The sequence below is a fragment of the Catharus ustulatus genome, chromosome 4 (genome assembly GCF_009819885.2).
Source record: "Catharus ustulatus isolate bCatUst1 chromosome 4, bCatUst1.pri.v2, whole genome shotgun sequence".
Taxonomy (NCBI): Eukaryota; Metazoa; Chordata; class Aves; order Passeriformes; family Turdidae; genus Catharus; species Catharus ustulatus.
The window spans coordinates 46,589,139-46,607,927 of record NC_046224.1 but is presented as its reverse complement, the minus strand read 5'-3'; the positions used below and the strand labels follow the sequence as shown (position 1 = coordinate 46,607,927).

The 18,789-nt window shown below is 36.7% G+C and overlaps 1 protein-coding gene across 8 annotated transcripts in view; it reads left to right on the top strand.

Moving 5' to 3' along the window:
• NAV3 (neuron navigator 3) overlaps window positions 1-18,789 on the top strand; it is a 517,660-nt gene that overhangs the window by 485,094 nt on the left and 13,777 nt on the right. For all 8 annotated transcript variants that reach the window (XM_033057346.2, XM_033057344.2, XM_033057342.1 and 5 more), the window contains 9 exons: window positions 2,368-2,451; window positions 4,750-4,861; window positions 6,127-6,248; window positions 8,056-8,228; window positions 10,475-10,628; window positions 13,494-13,668; window positions 17,385-17,482; window positions 18,131-18,226; window positions 18,474-18,642. In XM_033057346.2, coding sequence (XP_032913237.1) covers window positions 2,368-2,451; window positions 4,750-4,861; window positions 6,127-6,248; window positions 8,056-8,228; window positions 10,475-10,628; window positions 13,494-13,668; window positions 17,385-17,482; window positions 18,131-18,226; window positions 18,474-18,642 — 1,183 coding nt within the window. The remainder of the gene's footprint in view (window positions 1-2,367; window positions 2,452-4,749; window positions 4,862-6,126; window positions 6,249-8,055; window positions 8,229-10,474; window positions 10,629-13,493; window positions 13,669-17,384; window positions 17,483-18,130; window positions 18,227-18,473; window positions 18,643-18,789) is intronic.

Here is an 18,789-nt window from a genome sequence, read left to right as displayed (position 1 = left end):
CTGATCTCAAATGGAAATAAATGCATAAACATATGCTTTATGTATACTTCAACACACAAGTAAGTACACTGATAATTTAGCCTTTGTAAAACTAAACTTTCTTATTTTGTTGTATGGTATTTCTGTTGGCAAAATCTACTTAAGTTTTCAAGTAGGAGTTCCCTAGACAGTTGAATAAATGAATGTTAGCTACCATGGAAGAAGACAGAACAGTTTATTACTCTGAATGTAAAATTAATACTTCAGTAGAAGAGTCTGCTGTCTTGCAATAAACATTTAATGTAATGAACAATGCAATTAAAAGGCTTTCTTCTTGAATAGTTTTTGGTCAATGGGACTTTGAATTACATTTATTTCTTATTAGCAAATCAAGACCTAATAATCTGTATTTGAAATGAGTTAGGAAAAATGCATCATCTTTATCTAATTGCATTTATGACGAAAAAAAGTTTGGGATAATATTCCAAGAAGTTAATGTACTTTGTCACTGCTGAATTTTAGCAGGAATCCTTGTGAAATGGCTGTCTTTCTCTAAAGATTGTCAGAAAATAACAGTCTCAGTGACTTTTGATGACATTTTTAATCCTGCTTTTTAGTGCTTAATTTTCCCTGTAAGTTCTTTGTTGTCTGTTCCTGTGAAATACAGGATGAACTTGTATCCATGGAATAGAAGAATGCTTTGCACAAGTATGCATAGTTTGGTACCAAAGTACTGTGGTTATTACAGTCTAATTGCTGAAAAAGGACAAAAGCAATGCATAATTAAACAAATTATTCCTCTTTCAAGCCCTCAGCCCCCCCTGTAATTCTCAGAGTAAAGCAGAACCATGGGCCATCAACCAAGCCATATATTTTTTATGGGGCAGGGAACAGTGAGCTCCATTAGTTTCTTGTTAAACAAAAGCAATGAAGAGACATTTGGCTGAAATTCTGTAGTAGAGCATCTATTTTGTCTCTGATGGTGTTCTGGGTCTGTGGTCATCGTCTTTGGAAGTAAAACATCATAGATTAGTCAGGATTTTTTAACATGTCGCTAATTAATAAAGTTAAAAGTAAATTTAAAAACCAGTTTTATTTTCTCAGAGGAATAGAGTAGTAAAAACAACCAAAGACTGTAGTATAGATTTACAGGTTTCCAGGTTCATTTTATCGAAGATTATAACTTCAAGAATGTAGCCTAAGTTATAAACATTAAAATAGGAATATATGCAATTACTAATTAACCTTTAAGAGACTGCATATTTATCTAGTCTCATCTGAAGTTAGTCCTTGTGATACATGTCATTTACCACAAGAATTATCCCTGCAGATGCAGAAAGCAGGTAGATTGACCACTATACCCATAAGTAATTATTTCTAAGTATACTAATAGTGTGGTTTACAAGAAATAAACTTTAATAGTTTAAGTTTAATAAGAATAAAATAAGGTACTTTCAAGATACCTAAATATTTATAGCAATCCAAAATTATTTATAAAACACAAAAGTCACTCATCAGTATAACAGCTCTGAAGCAGAGATGCAAAAGTAACCCACTATTATATATATGAATATATATAGTAATAACTTTCCCTTGGCTGTACGAGCTGGCTTAGCTTGGGATTTTTATGACCACTTGCTCTTCTTTGCCTACAAAGCTCAATACCAGTTTGCTCTGATGAAATATCATTTGTATAAATTTAACTTTCATGCAGTGTAAGATGCTGGTTGTTTAAAAATAAAAAGAAGGGTTTGGGTTTTTTTTAATCTTTTGATCTGTTTCAACTTTATTGCTTTTTGTACTGAGAAGTAAGACTTCCAGTTTTCAAGATTTTATTTTTATATATATTTGCACACATCATAAATGTTATATTTATATTTTTTAAAATATATTTTATACACACACAGAAATCAATATAATATTAATAGACTAAGCAATGAGATTTTATAAGAGTAGCTGTGATTTTTTTTTGTTTGAGGCTCAGAATTTTTCTGAAGTGTTTCATTTGTGAAGTTAAAATTTGCTTTTCAAGATAAAATACTTGAATTCCTGTTTTGAAGTGTCCAGTAATTGAAAATAATTGCTCCTGGACTTCTCTTTGGGAGCAGACTACTTTTGGCCAATATATCAGTAAACTTAAAGCTGGGCATTAAATCCATAATTCATTTCCAGGCAGAGATACCTGAGCTAATCTCATTGGGGCTAAAGACGCCTCAGGAACACTGGGTTCATTTGGCTGATTCATCTATCCAATTTAGCTTAGTCTGAGTTTAAACTAATATTAAAGAGCTGGAGAAAATGTGCTTGCAGGAAAAACATACTTTTAAAATCAAATAGATCAGGGAAAATTGCCTTATTATAATGACAAATGTTGTCTTTCTTTCACAGGCTCATCTAGTAGCAGCTTTTGAAAAAAGCTTGGGAAATATGACAGGCCGATTGCAAAGTCTAACAATGACAGCTGAACAAAAGGTAAGTTTATCAAAGCAGATGCTTTAATGTAGAAAGCAGTCAGCAAATTCTGTTAGAGTTTTATTTTAAAAAACACTGAAAGGAAACAGGGACATCTGTGACAATAAGAAAGATTTTTCTTTAATGGTTTCTACAGTCAAATTTTCATGAATGTCCAGCAGCATCTGTAAAAAACTATATAGCATCAGGTTTACACAGACAGTGTCATAAAACAGTTCTAAGATAAAACCTTTCGTTTCCAGAATTTAATTAAAACATGTGACTTGAGGTTTACTGCACACTGAAACATCCTGTAACAAAACCTTATCAGAAGCTGCTGCAGAGCTTTATTCCAGCCTCCCATCGCCACCAGAATAATAGAATTAGAGCAAAAAAAGTAGAGAAAAAGAGCTCCATTGAGAAAGTTAACAAAGGTTAGGCATCCTATCCATAAGTAAGCAGTTTTGTCTAATGGGGGGGAAAAAACTGTAAACCTGATAGGAAGAAATTTTATATACAGTAATTTCACGATTACAAGCCGCACTGACTATAAGCTGCATCTCCGGGTGTTAGCAAACATTTCGTTCTTTGTCCATACACAAGGCACACCCAAGTATAAGCCACTCTGTCGTTCACAGCGAGGACCTGCGTGCAACAAAGTTGCCAAATAGTAACAGAATCGCGGCAGGGCAGGGTTTACTGGCTTAGCTCGGGCCGTGAGGGCTCGGTGCTGCTGACAGGGCCAGGTGGCCCAGCTCGGTGCTGCTGCTCGGCAGGGTCACTCGGGGCCGACCGCCGCCGCCACTGGGCTCGCTCGCCCCGGCCCGGCGCTGTGCCGCAGTGGCAGGGGGACACAGAGCCTGCCGGCACCCGTGGCGGTGGTGGGAGGCAGGGATGAAGCCCACTGGCACCCATGGCGGCGGCAGCACACGGCGAAGGGAGCCCCCCGCCTCCCCCTGAGCCATGGGGCCAGCAGGAGGGAGCTCCCCCGACTCTCCCCCCACCACACTGCCTGCACAGAACTGGCTCCACGCGTCGCGCAACAGAGTAACCAATTTGTAACAATCGCGTAAATGCCGGGTTTTACTGACAGGTGCTCGACTTGGCAGTTTGCACTGACCCGGTATGGTTCCAGGGTTGGAAATGTCAGAAAATTATTCACATATTGGCCGCTCCTGAGTGTAAGCCCCATTTCCGGTGTGGGAGCAAAATTTTGGTCAAAACGGTGCGGCTTATAATCGTAAAATTACTGTAAATCCTTTTACCAAGCTCAGGATTGAACTTCTGCAACTTTTTGTCCTTATGAGTTTTGAACAATATCCTATTAACAGAAAGGCTTCCTGTGAAATAGACTTCATCTGTGAGCTGCTAGCCACCACTGGAGTCTGTAACTGTCTACAAAAATAACATTTCAGAGTCTGCTTGAGCACCAACAGGTGAAATGTGGCAAGACTCATTGTGAACTGGATAGAAAATATTTTTATTGTATGCTTTTGTTTCATCTTATAAGAAGGAAGGAAAACAATCACAATCACAATGGGATTTTATGAAAACCAAAACTTTTAACTATTTTAAAAAGTATAATTCCATCAGAAGGTTTTATTTCCAGAAGGAGTTTAACAGTGACATTGAAACAGATCATATCCAAGTCTTTCCCAAAATATTTAGGACTTATTCTTTTCCTTCTTTTCTCTATTGTTGAGTTTAAATTCCTTTAACCCTAATTATATAAGTACAGACTGGAAGGACAGAGAGTAATCAATAAAATATTGCTTATGAAAGCAATAATAAAAGACATTTTTTAACAAAAATCAGCTGTGCATTCTAATACAGAAGTTCCAACACTCAAGTGGAGTAATTTTACTTCAATTTGCAGGACAATTTCTATTAAATAGGGGCTTTTTAATTGAATTAGTGTTTAACAAATTAAGTCTTTTGAATTCATCCATTAAACAGTAGCCTCACATATAAAAGGATGTACTTCAAATGGTTTCATTGTTTTTTGCAATGTCATTGAGCTTTTCTTAATTTTATATTGAAGAACTGATTGAGAACCTTTTTCGATTTCTCCTTATTAAAAATGTTTTCTTTTTAAAAGTGACATTTTTGCTTTTTATAGAATAAATGAAAAAGAATATGTTAGTTGACTTCAATATCTTTGGGGAGGAAGTATGCATTCTCTTTATTGTTGCCCTTATGTTCACCCTAGCAGTTCCAGGATTGTTTATTTGAAAACTCTTTTCTTCTAATCTTTTGTTTTAGTTTAGACAAACATTGTTCTTTTGCCATTATTTTGATCTCTCTTTGCTCTTCCCACAGGAATCTGAGCTTATAGAGCTAAGGGAAACCATTGAAATGCTGAAAGCCCAGAATTCTGCTGCTCAAGCTGCTATTCAAGGAGCCTTGAATGGCCCTGATCATACCCACAAAGGTATGGCTTTGTCATTATCAAAATAAATGTGGAATTCTCCCCAGGGGAAAAAAAACCAAAGAAAGCTAAGTCACTACTTTTCTGTTGTTTGGGAACTCTGTTGCAAAGCAAAGCACATTCTGAAGGAAATAGTGGGCATACTTGTGGTGTTTCCAGAGCTGGAAACCTTGCAGAAGTTTCTGTCCACCAATGCTCCTGGAGCTTTATCTTCTGAGAACTAGGTGGCCAGAATTGATCAAGAGTTCACTGTGTCCCTGCAATGGGCTAGTGAAGTGTGTGAAGACACAAGTGAAGTCTTATGGTATAACATGGTTAGAGCTTGGGAACCCAGTCAAAGTTGTAGCTTTTTAAATTTGGTGTTCGCATTGGTAACTGTTGACAAGAGCTCAGCTCCATCGTGAAGTGCTAATCAGTGCAGGAAAGCAGATTTTAAATTCCAGATGTCGAATTAATTTGTTATTGCATCTAGGCAGATATTGCATGATAAATATTTACTTCAAAAGTGACAGCTGATAAGCAACAGCAAAGGAATTACTTGAAAGAAATTATTGTGATATTCGTTTTTGAGAGTGTTAATGATCTTCCATTAGAGAGGTCATTATTTAGGCGTTTGCCTTAAGGTCATTTCCCTTCATGACTCGAGTGCAGCAAAGCAAATTTCTAGGAAGTAGAAAATAATCTGAAAAGTAATTTCCATTGCTATTAGTGAGCATGTTCTGCAAGAATAATTTCCAGTGATTAAGATATAGCTATCAGAGACTTTTAAGAAATTGAAACTCAGAAGCCTCACCAACCATTTTTTAATATTCTCCATTTCTGGTTATTTTGTTTCATTCAGTTTTGATGAACTCCTGCCTGTTTCTTTCCATCATGGTATATTAGAAGGTATCATCTGAACACTGATTAGGGCTACTACGAGTTGAGTAGTGCCTACACTCCTCAGAACTGTAATACATGTGGCACTGATGTGTCAGGTAGTCCATGTGCTCAGATATGAGGATACACGTGCATGCATTGCTGTGAAGGGTCATTGCCTTCAGGGCAAGAACAGCCTTGTTTGGAGAAGCACCTGAGTGTTGGATTAATTGTATGCATCCCCCTTGGTCCCTATGTGGTTTCTCACGGGCTTCAGTAGCTTGAATCTGAGCCACTGCAAGCGTCAATGCCATTTATGTTCATTTAGACTGTCTTTGAGGAGGCAGATGCTACACAAATATAAGAATTATTATCTTGAAACAGATTTCACGGTAATGTGTTTCCTTTAGATTTACGTATAAGGCGGCAACATTCTTCAGAAAGTGTTTCCAGTATCAACAGCGCTACAAGTCATTCAAGTATTGGCAGTGGTAATGATGCTGATTCCAAAAAAAAGAAAAAGAAAAACTGGGTGAGTACTCAGCAGGTTTAAACCTATCTTTTAGCTATTTTGTCATTTCGTAGTGTCTGAGTAACATAATGGTCGTTTTCATCTACAATATTCTTGTGGGGCCAGATGGATAGCAAGAAATTCCATGTGTATCCATACTGTGGCACTACCAGCAAACTAAAAATTACTAAATACCAGCAGGGTTTTATTTACATAAGTCAGAGTCATTAAAACAAACAAATGTACAAACAACAATTACAAAACAACAGCAACATCAATTTAAAATAGCTGTTGTGACCAGAACCACCTCTGGGCCACATTGAAACCCTGTTTAATTTTTATTCAGTTGGAGTTTAGTTCAAAAGCTTGACTCAAATATATTACCCAGCTGAGGAGGAATTGGAAATCTGTTAAGAATTCTCACTTAAAAATAGTACAGTGTTTGAGGAAATTAAGATGTTTCTCAACCAGAACATACAAATACCACATACTGCTAAATATTTAATTAAATACTTCCAGTAAAGAATCCAAAAATATATTTTTATTGTTTTAAAAATATTTGCATAAAATTTGTTTTAAAATACTGATGAGCCTTTATTCCCTTGATTTGTAATTCCACACTCTTTCATGTTTCTGCAAGGTGAACTCTAGAGGAAGTGAGGTGAATATAAACCATGGAAAAGTTGGCATGCATCTATAAAAAACCCTATCTTGGCATGATTGCTCTTTATTTTGGCAGTAGGCTTTTATACCTTCTAAAACCAGATTATCCTGTATGTCTTCTCAGTTTGTCTTTATTAATTTTAATCTCAAAGTATAGGCTATAGAAAGGGGGAGTGTAGCCAAAATCCATTTCTTTCTCATCAGACATCATGAGCTGGAAAGGACTTAAATATTGTTTCTCATTAAGATCAGTGGTCACACTCCCCACTCTCCAATTATACCATGAGAATAATGTGTTTGAAGTCCTCATTTTTTTCATAGAGGAGCCAGCTGGTTGTTGTGTTCTGTACAGTTTTGATCAGAACAACTTTCTGAAAATAAAAATAAACTCTGCATTTTTCTTAAGATTAGTAAGTTCTGTATTTAGACAAAGGTGTGAACAAATGAGATAGTTAAAATTAACTGCCAACAAAACTCTTGTCATCTTGGCTTCTGAAATAAATGGCTCTTTGGCTATTCTGTCCCTTTTCAATCCTGGATACAAGCTTCTAGAGGGAAAAGGCAATGCTTGTACTTTCAGAGATCTTACCACTCTAAAGGAAACTGCAACAAACAGTATATATCTTTCAGCTAACATTCTTCTCAATAGTACAGCTAGGCAAACCTCATCTCCCAGCTTAGATCCTCTTGATTGTGATCCAAATCATGGCATTTGCGTAGTTTGACCATTCAAAGTTTTAATGGGGAAGAAAATTTGGCAAACCCTGTAAATTGGATTTGGCGTTTGATTTCAGCATTTAGTTCTGCCTGTACCTAGATGCAAAGTGGTTATTTAAAGCCACCCCTTTGAAGGGAATGCCATGGGAATGGGATTCCATTGGGGCTTAATGGCTTTAAATGAGCACCCCTCCCCAACAGCTGTACCACTCAGTCCTGCACTTTTTCCATAGCATTACTTTTGCACTGCGCTGGATTAATAAAGTCAAAACAAAGCACTGTATCATGTTTTTAGAGATACTGTGTTGCATATGTTAATACCTTGCTTCTGCATACTGACCTCAGGCAGTGGCTAGGATGGCATCTGCAAACTAACTCTTCAAAACATGAGCTGCACACAAAGTGCTGTGATGAGGAAAATAATCTTGCTCTGTATTTTTTTTTCCAGCTAAGAAGCTCTTTCAAACAGGCCTTTGGAAAGAAAAAGTCCACCAAACCTCCTTCCTCACATTCAGACATAGAAGAGCTGACAGATTCCTCTCTTCCTTCGTCACCTAAATTGCCCCACAGCTCGGGAGAGTGTGCAGCAACATCGATGAAACCATCACAGTCAGCATCTGCGTAAGTGTCTATATTGTCAAATGGGATGGACTGGGAAACAGACCTGCTCCAGTGCAGCCATTTGCAGTTCAGAAACCATTGTCAACAGCTGTGATCTTTTAACCCTGAGCTCCATCCATCTGCCAACATTCGTCAACATTTGTACACTGGTTCTGCAGCAGCTCTTTATTCATAATCTTTACTCCTTCCACAGACTTTACCCAAAATCACCTAGCTATACAAACTTCCAAAAGCTCATGTTGTGCTCTCCCTGCACTGTTAGCAAGTCTATCGAATCCACTTATTAAAGGCCAAATCCTGAAGTTTCATGGCATTCTAAATTTTTTTTTTCCAAGTGTCTGTAAGTTTTTACGGTATACTCATTCCTCCTGTTATTACTTTATCTATTTTGTAGCTACTGATATATATAATCTTTAATCTGTTTCTCCTCTTTTATCAACTGGGATTTTTGGTGGGATTTTACTTTTATATTGTATTCAAATCAACACCCTTAAGGTTTCAGGTCTGCGAACAAGTCATCAGTCAACAGCTGTCCCATGTCTTCAATATTTTTTTAATATCTGATATGTTCTTATAGAGTTCCCAACTCTTATTCATATTCCTCTGCTTTTTTTTTTTTTATTTTGCTAAACTCATCTCTTTTTCTAATATGGCGAACTCTACCTCTTTGAACCAAAAAATGCCTACTACTTATGCTAGCCTTACTTTCCTTCTCTAATTGAGATTAATTGGGTCACAATTACTCTTTCTTAAGGCACTGAAGGAATTCTAGTCTCATGACTATTTTACTAAATAATGAATGGAATATGCATGGAAATAAAATTTAATTTCTTATTTGCTGAGCATAGGTAGGTATGGACACATCACAGAAAGAGCTGTACCATAATATTCAGAGAAAAAAGTCCTAGTGTATGTCTTTATTATTTTTTAATCGCATTTAAAGTATTTGTGTATGTTTTTAATTATATTCATTAATTTTCTTACTCTATTTGACATATATTTGATTTACCATTAACTTCTTCATCTTCCCTTTGCTTATGATTTCTTCATATATTTTCTTGACTGAGTCTCGTGTTCTAAACCATTACCTTTACTTTCTTCCAATTGCATCTGTCTAATACATGTGTGTGCAGGTCATCTCTAGTCTGGGCATCAAAGAAAAGGCAAAACGGTCGTGTGGTCTACAAGCATAGATCCCGGTAAAACTGAGTGTGGGGCATGGAGTTGTATACCCAACTGCTCACCTGAAGAGTGCTGCATCTTCTTTCCCAAAATGCATTTGCATGCATTCTGGCAATTAAATGCTGACCTTTGTTTTTTGGGTTTTTTTTTATTAGCAGTAATAATCACAATAATAATACTTATTTTCATAAAATACTTTTCATATCGAGATTTTTCTGCAAATATTAACTATTTATAGTCACAGTAATAAAGAGCATATAACATTTACTGAATTGACTGAAGTACTGCTTAGTGTAACAATGTAGTCAAAATTCAGTGTTTTATTTTCCACTGGTGGTTCTGATGATGATACAAATAGGCAAAACAGTCTGACATGAGCTGGACAGTTGTGGATCCCTGAGTGAGTCATGTTTCAATCTTTTCTTACAATATAGTGGTTTCTTCCCTTAAGATAAGTGCTCATGAAAAATAACCACATGGTAATCCAATCTTCAAGGGAAAAAAATGATATTATATATGATTTCATATACATTACAAAATGACAGGCTATAGGCAAAGCATCAGCCATCACAAATCAAAACCATTACAGACCAAAATCTTCTAGACCATGAATTCAAGGACTGTCCCTTTGTGTAATATTCAAATCAGAGAAAAGTATTGATAGAAATAAGAAATATCAGCAGCACAGTTTAATTGGCACATCTCAGTTCTGACTACTTTTACGTGGAGAAGTCATAAACTTTGCACCAAAGAAATTATGTGAGTATAATGGATGATACACACTTAAAACAAGATACCTGAAAAGTAGTTAAGAATTTGTTTTTCACCATAGTGAACTAAACTAAAAAGCTGTAAAGAAATCTGATCACTTCTTCTGGAGAGGGCTTTTTTTCCTGTTTTAATTTGCTGTTTGATAATTTTCATGTTTCTTTGATAAGTTTCTTTCTTCACTCATAGGTTTCACCAGCAGCAAGCATTTTTCTGTTCTTTGATATTTAATAATGACACTGCTTTGGGGAGAGAACCTTCCTTTAATCTCCTGCCTGTTTCCTGCTCCTCTTTAGGATCTGTGAGTGCACAGAGGCAGAAGCTGAAATTATTCTTCAGCTAAAAAGTGAGCTGAGGGAGAAGGAGCTAAAATTAACAGATATTCGTCTGGAAGCCCTCAGCTCTGCACACCATCTGGATCAGATCCGGGAAGCCATGAACCGCATGCAGGTCAGTGCAGTAGCTTAAATGATGACAGAGATGCACACCAAAGGTATAACAGGTGTATTTCCTTTCCCAGTACTTTGTTTCAGGCACCAAAATCTATGCAAAGTAAATTGCTGGATTGACAGGTCTTCTGAAGGATGGGTATGATAAGTGTTCACCTTATAATAAAGTCATTCTTAGCATGTATATTAATAGCTAAAATGTGTTTAAGAGATATAGAAGAAGACATAATCCCTGCCCGAAGGATATTTAGTATCTCAAGCCTGTGACTGGGGTAAGCAACATGACAGAGAAGCAGATCAAAAAGTCAATTCTACAGCATTTAAATCCTTGAGTCATGGAGGGGCCAGGGTTTTATATGCATACTCTTTCATCATTTCTGATTCTTAACTCAGTTATGGCTTGCCAAGGCAAAGAACATAAAATTGAACTAATTACTGTATCCAACATTATAAAATTTTGCTGCATTATTTTGTTACACTGCTCCAATTCCTTTCATGAACACATTTTTCATTAGAAGATTTTTCCCTTCCTGAGGCTGAAAGAATGGCAGTTCTTCAGTGGAGCACAGAGCTTTATGGGTCTTGACTCTGTTGTTTATATGCAAATGCCCACTACCATGGTGGGTGCCCAAAAGTATCTCACTCAGTAATCCACACAGTGTAACATACAGTATAACACGCTGTCCTTCAGCAGACCTGGGCCCTACTGGAATGGCAGCTAACATACCTGCACCATCCCTGAAGGCACTATAAATCTGTGTTTGGGGAACAGAATCAAGGCTATGTGTTGGGGATTCAGGTTGAGACAGGGTTGGTTACATTTAAAAGTCTGGGAATGAGCTGCATGATAAACTTTTGTTGCACTCCATCAAGTTTTAGTCCTGTAGTAGTGTGGGCTAAAGAGTTAATTACCTAACATTACCCCGAGATAGGTGCAGAAGGTGAAATGGAGTTCCTGGAGCATAGGCACTTCTTACCTTGGAACCAGCTTCAAGTATTTGCATCTGCACAGGACATTTGGGTTTAGCATTCTTCCATGGAAGACCATATTTGTCATGCCACTGGAAACCCACACTTGCAGAGATTAATCCAGCCCAGTGTCTTGCTGACTGAATTGCTCTGTGTTGGGTGCTTAGGTCAGGTGCACCTTTAAGCACTTCTGTGTAGATGCCCATAGCACCTGATTTCATAACTACAGAAATGGTGTATTTGATGCCTTTTCTAGACCTCTTTGTTTAGACAATGCCTGTGTCAGTCTCAGCCAGATCTTTAAACATCTCTGATACCTGCCATCCTCCCAGGTGCTCACACCCCTTGGTGTCAACATTATTGTGGGATATTTGGCTGAAGTTCAATTAGAGGAAGACTTATTAAGAACTGGTCCATAAATATGGTTTGTTTTGACCAGATATAAGTAAGACATCAATCTCGAGGCACTGGAAAGTTTTAAGGAGCTATGAGGAATAGAATACAGTTAATTGCAGTGGTGGAGAAAAGGATTTGAAGGCTTATCATCTGATTGCAGAGGGAGGAATCTGCTGTAAGCACAGTTGTCCAAAGTCTGAACTTCCTCGAATCTGGGCAGAGGCAACTAGTTGAGATGCTGTTACTAGTAATCACCATTTCTGAAGTTCACCCAAAATAACAGGCAGCTGCCTTGCAGTTGCCAAACTGTGATGTTTTAGAGCACTGATGAGGACTGCTAAGGGGAAAAAATAGGACTGGTGGAAGGGATGCATGAATACTTTTAGATTTAAAGCACCTTAAAAGCCTAAAGCTCAGGTGAATTGAAGACTGCTCAGAGCTGCATAATTAATCAGCATAAATTGCAGAGTGGCTCCTGATTTGAACCCTAGATTAAATTGATCACACATCTATTATCTTCTCTTACTATTATGCTGGCTTGTTCCTTCCCTTTCACTATCTCCTCACGTGTGTATGTGATCTAATATTTTTGTAGCTGTAGTAGGAGTTTTTCTATTATGCCATCTATCCTTTACATATTGTATGCATATTGTATAATACAGCTGTGCAGCCTCCATAAAAATATGGAACTTTTAGGAGGGTGATAGTGAATGTAGAATTAAATTTGATGTGCAGAACCATGTGCAAGAATAAGCAGTTGCTTTGTAATTTGCTTTGTGAAGTGACTGTAAGCTAGATTTAGCTGGTACCAGACTGCTCTCAGGCTAAGTTTTCATTTTATTATTGTAGATTCAATCATCACTTGGCACCACAGAGGATTTAGCTAAAAAAATTCCAGTTGTTCTGATTCATCTGTCACTGTCAGTTTCATCAGAGAGAGTTTGCTCCCTGCTATGTGAGCAATCCTGTGTTTGAATGATCAAAAAGTCTTATTTGATAGCAAGAAGGGTTATGAAACTGTTAAACTATCAATTTCTAATTTTTCTTTTTTAATTTAATTTCTCTGTGAAGTTACTGCTTAAATTTTATTTTCAATGGCAGTAATAATTTTCTGTGACTTTAGAAACATTGAAATATCCAGTGACTTTCTTAACTGACTGTTACCTGAGGTATTTGAAAATAGAAAGTAGCTGAAAAAAATGGAGATCGCTGGGGAAATTCTAACCACTCTCATATTATGGTCAAATGTACTATAAGCACAAAATCTTGAAGCTTATATTGTTTAGGATCTATTTGAGGCAAAAGCTAAAGCAAGGTAAGTGGGGTTTTCCTTCATTTAAGAAGACAATCAGTTTTTCACTGTGTCATATCTCTGCTGTGAAAGTGGTAAACCAGTTAACTGGTTTAGGTCAGGGGAACAGCATCACCAGACTAGCCACCAACACTGGTTTTCCAAAAGAATAACCTCCTGTTCTTTTGTTTTGGTTTCTTTTGTATATAGAATGAAATTGAGATATTGAAAGCTGAGAATGATCGCCTAAAGGCAGAGACTGGAAATACTGGCAAGCCTGCCCGGCCGTCATCAGAGTCGTCAAGTAGCACATCATCTTCTTCATCACGGCAGTCACTAGGGCTCTCCCTGAACAATTTAAACATCACAGAATCTGTTACATCAGGTAAACATACCTTGGGCACATGCATGCCTCAGCAGTTAGTAAGAATTCTTCAGCCCCTTAATGGGCCACGTAGGAGAAGCATGACTGGAAATTAAAACACCTCGTATCATTCAGGTTAACATCAGATATGCATTCAGTAAAAGAGATGGGGAAGAATGCTAGTGGTCATGTCTGAAATGTAGTTTTTAGAAGCCCCTGAACCGCAGTAACAGGCTGTTCAATATGTTTGCTTTGTTCCTAGCTATGACACTCTGCCTACATAGTTTACAATACTCTTCGGTCATCCAGTTTACAATTTCTTTGAAAATAAATATCTGTTGATGTATACATTGGTATACTATCTTGCCCATATGGGATAAATATGAGTGTACTATGTGAAACTTTCCTCTTTTGGTTTGCAGATCTTTGATCATTCAGTTAGCTCCCTTAACTTCATATTTGCAGCTAAGGCAGAAGGTGTTCTCAGTTAGCTTTATCCCTTACATTTTTTAAATTTGGTACAGCTAGCTAGCCTATGTTGGACTAAATCATCATTTAAAACAGGAGCCAAACCCCTCCTGGCCTATTAGGCACTTTCATTGTCTTATGTTAATGAAGGAATGCAAGCAGTGCTTTGGTCCACATCCTGAGCATTAACATTTGATTATTTTCCATGCCATGGAGTCTATGATAACAAGCCTTCTACATTTGTTTTGATAATGTAGCCAAGAAAGAGAAGTGCTGTCTCTTAACATTAGAATCAGGAGTAAAGCAGGAGCAAAGCAGCACTCATTAGCATAGACGCCACAGAAATTGTAATGCAGTCTCTGGAAGCAATAAAAATGTGGCTAATAATTGTGGAAAGAGTCTAGGCAAGAATATAGCTGGGCTCATGCCAAACTGACTGTAATTTGTATTGGCAGTTAGTCATATTATCTCACCAGTCATTGATTACATGGATATTTGAACATTTTTTCTGGTTAATATCAGATTTTGTATGAAAATTGGTGTATTTTTTATTTACATTCCAACTCTTTGAGAAGTTTAACTTTTAGCATGTAGGACCCTGAACTAGGCCTCAACATGCAATGAGGTGTTGCAAAAGCAGGGAGAAAAAAATTTCGCTGTTCACAGATCCACACATATTAAAAACAAACAAACAAAAAACAAACAAGAAACCCAGGAAAAGTAACAGAATTTTTTGCAATATGGTGGTTATAGAATATCTCTCATGAGTAGCAGCCATTAGCACTTTGTTGCTTGGCACTAACTCTGTCTAGATACAGGAACAAGCATGTAGGAAAAAAAGTCTGAAGAAAAGGAGGGGAAACTAGATAAGAATACAATGGTTGAAGAGGAATGTGGGAAAGAAAAGGAAAGGTAAAAGGTAAGATAAAAGAAAGAAAATGAAGAAAATTAGGAGGAAGTGTTGAGCAAAAGAATAGAAAAAATAAAAGCTGGAAGAAAAAAAGAGGAAGGGGAAGAGGAAAAGAGGGGAAAGGAACAGGAAGAAGGAGACCAGGATGACTGTGAGAAGTGATTGGATTAGATGATCTTAAGGGTGTTTTCCAGCCTAAATGATTCCATTATTTAATAAACTTTATATAATTTTCTCTGTTATTGTTCTAAATGCTTTTCACACATGCAAAGTATTTACTTTTTGTTATAAAAAGTTAAAGATATAAGGATGCCTAATGAGGAGTGGATAATTTCATTTAATTATGAATCTAGATTTTTTGATCATTGTAATGATCATTTTGTTGCCATGCCAGAGAACTTGGAAGGGTGACAGCATCTCACCAAGTCTTGTGGGAATTCTGAGACAGCTGGAGTAGTACTGAACAAAATTCTCTGAGATATGGGGAGGTTAATCATGATGAGAACTAAGCTCAGAGAATTGAGTGCTCTGGCTCTTCATATTATAAAAATGCCATTGGGCTTTCTGGGAGCAATATCTTCAATTAACCATGGTCATCTGGAAATGGCCAAAGCTATCCACTGTCACTTCCTATGATGACACCCTCCAGACCAGTGTGAGTGGCAACCTGGGAAGGGATTTGGTGGTTACAGGTGCCCCTATTTCAGTCTGTCACTGGAGTGAAGGGAGCAAACAAGGAACAGTACAAGACTGGCCCAGAGTGCCAGAGCTCTGACGAGAATTGATCTGAAGTAATCATAGCATGCCTAAAAATCACACTGGCAGGGGGTAATTAAAGCAATTAGTACCACCATGAAATGAGAGGCCCTTGATCATCTTCTCAGCCCCCTGTATCAGTGATAGAGAGAGCTCTTAGAATGTGGAATTAGTTATTTCGCTATAGAGTGGTTCCTCATTCCTAAAGACTTAAAGAAAAATGAATTTAAAGGGCTACATAAGGGTCATTTAGAGATTGAAAAATTTCACAGGGGTATCATACTATAATGTGCCCTCAGAGAAACTATGACATTATCAAAGCTCTTAGGTTTGCTCAAAGGTTTGTCAAATATGACAAAACACAAGACAAGTGAAGTGAAACATCCAGTGTTGACATAGAAAATCTGTCTGCCTGGAACAAAGCAAACATAGATTTATTAAAACTCACCAAGAATAAAAAAAAAAAAAATTCTTTGTTCAACAAATTTAAAAAAAACAAACCAAACCAAACAACCAAACAAAAAAAACCAAAAACACAATCCAACAGCAGAATCTGCATTCTGTATCTGGATGTAAGTTATCAAACTTTTAACATGAAAACTTATTTTTAATAAATTAATTGGAATTATATTCATAAGCCTTCTTTGGTTTTCCTTTGAACAAGTGACTGGATCTTACTGGGACATCATTTAAATTCGATGAAATCTGACCTTGTGCAGACTATGTCATGGAGTCGATGTTTTTCACACTAAGAATGAACAGGGCTTAGGTTAGTGGATTACTGTGCTGACCTTTGAAGAAAATGCAAATCCATAATCTCATCTAATTTTATAGTTAATTTAAATGTCTAACGGTAAAATCTTAGAGAGAACTTCTAGAAGAAAGGAGAAGTTTTATCACTTGCAATAAAGCTGTAAGCCCAGCCTTTAACAGAAATACATCTACTTTCTTATTTTAGGAATTAATGAAGTGGTAGAAACAGAGGTACAGAGCAGATCAAAATTACTCTTTACCTCCAAGAAAAATTAAGCCTTTCCTTAGAGGAATGGCTGATAATAGAGTCTCATATTCTGGAGGAGTCCAAAGTGGTTTTCTAGTGGGGGTGAAAAGGACTCTATCCATGCCATATGTAGAGAAGGTAAAGGAATCATCTGGAAAATGAAATTAAATGCTATTTTACTGAACAGCGAAAATATCAATGCAAGGATTTCTTGTTTTATCTTCTTACAACATTCTAAAGGACAAAATGAGTGCCCCAAGACATAAATTTATTTTCATTTTTAAACATTACTTTGTGAAGATATTGTAATTTTGAAAAAGTTCCAAGTGGGAAAGCAAAGACACGATTTTATTTGTTTGTAGATCATCTATTCATTTCTACATGATTAAAACTCCTAATATTCCTGCAAAAAATGACAACATTTTTTTTCACCTCCAACAGAAATGCTAAATTAGAAACAAGTACAGATTATAACAATTGCGAATTGTTGTCATGGTAGTCATTCTTTTTAATCAAAAAATTATTTGATCAAATATTGAACTGATGATGTGAACATAACTGATGTGATTTTTTGGACTGATCACTTCCTTTCTGTTAATGTAGATATTTTGTTGGATGATGTCACTGATGGAGCACTCCACAAAGAAGGTCACAGTGTCAAAATTCTAGTCACTATAAACAAAGGTTATAGTCGAGCCAAGGTGAGTGCATTACCTAGAGGAGAATTATAGCTCAAGCAAATGCTGGAATATAGTAGGTCAAATTTTTTTTTTTTTTTTTTTTTTCAGTATTTTAAGCCAGGAACGGAAGGGAAATATCCCATAGAGAACAGCTCTGCTCCGCCACCCATGCTCAATACATTTAGGCACACTCCATAGACGAATGCCATATAGCCTCTTTCTGCCTTTGTGGTGGCTTAGACGCTACCAGTTTTCAGTTTAATTAGTCGTAGGATGTCCAGGGACTTGCTATCTCTGTTTAAAAGTCATTATAAATTAGATTTATGCCTAGGTCTCCTTAGGGTGCAACTATGAATTTGCTGCTGAGAAGTTGTCTTGTCATGTTTTCATGTTCGGTGTTATAAAAAATTATAAATGCAATGCAACCTTTATATTTAGTCATCTCTTTAAAAATACAGATGCAATCAAGGAGTAGAACAAGATTCTGTATTCCTTTCTTTATAAAGATGTATCAAAGCAACACAATCTATACCTATTTCTGTCACCAAAGTTGAAACCACCTCTCATTCTAAATAATATTCCTGTTCTTCATTATGAAAACTATGAATTCTTCATAGAAAACTACTTAGCACCATTTTTAGTCCAGTTTCCAAAAATCTCTCTTTGCAGGATCAAAAGCCACATGCATACTTGATAGGATCAATTGGAGTAAGTGGAAAAACAAAATGGGATGTTTTAGATGGTGTAATCAGACGTCTCTTTAAGGTAAGATGCTGAAAAATTGGCTTATGTGTTGTTGCGATTTTCTTTTTCATTTTAGAAAATTTCTGTATTCTTTGAGTTGTCTTGCCAAGTTTTTGGTTTGGTTTGGAGTTTTTTTATATATAGCTAACAACACCTCTAAGCTTTATTCTTAATGTTGCAGTTCTTTGTTTTTATGACTGTAGGCAGCTTTCCAAATAGCTTTCATTCAATAAATATTGTTATGAATTATGTTTTCATATAATTTCAGGAGTATATTTTTCGAGTGGATCCAACTACTAGCCTGGGTTTAAGCTCTGACTGCATTGCTAGCTATTGTATAGGGGATGTAACTAGAGCCCATAGCCTAGAAGTGCCTGAACTGCTGCCTTGTGGATATCTGGTTGGAGATAATAACGTCATCACTGTGAACCTGAAAGGTAAAACCCAAAGAGTACTTCTGCAGATACAGTACTTCTGCAGATAGAGTTCTACACTGCAGTTCCCTATCCTTTATGTTTATTTTTCTTACACATGATCTTTCTGTATTTTCTCTAGAACAAGGACACATATATCACATAAACTGT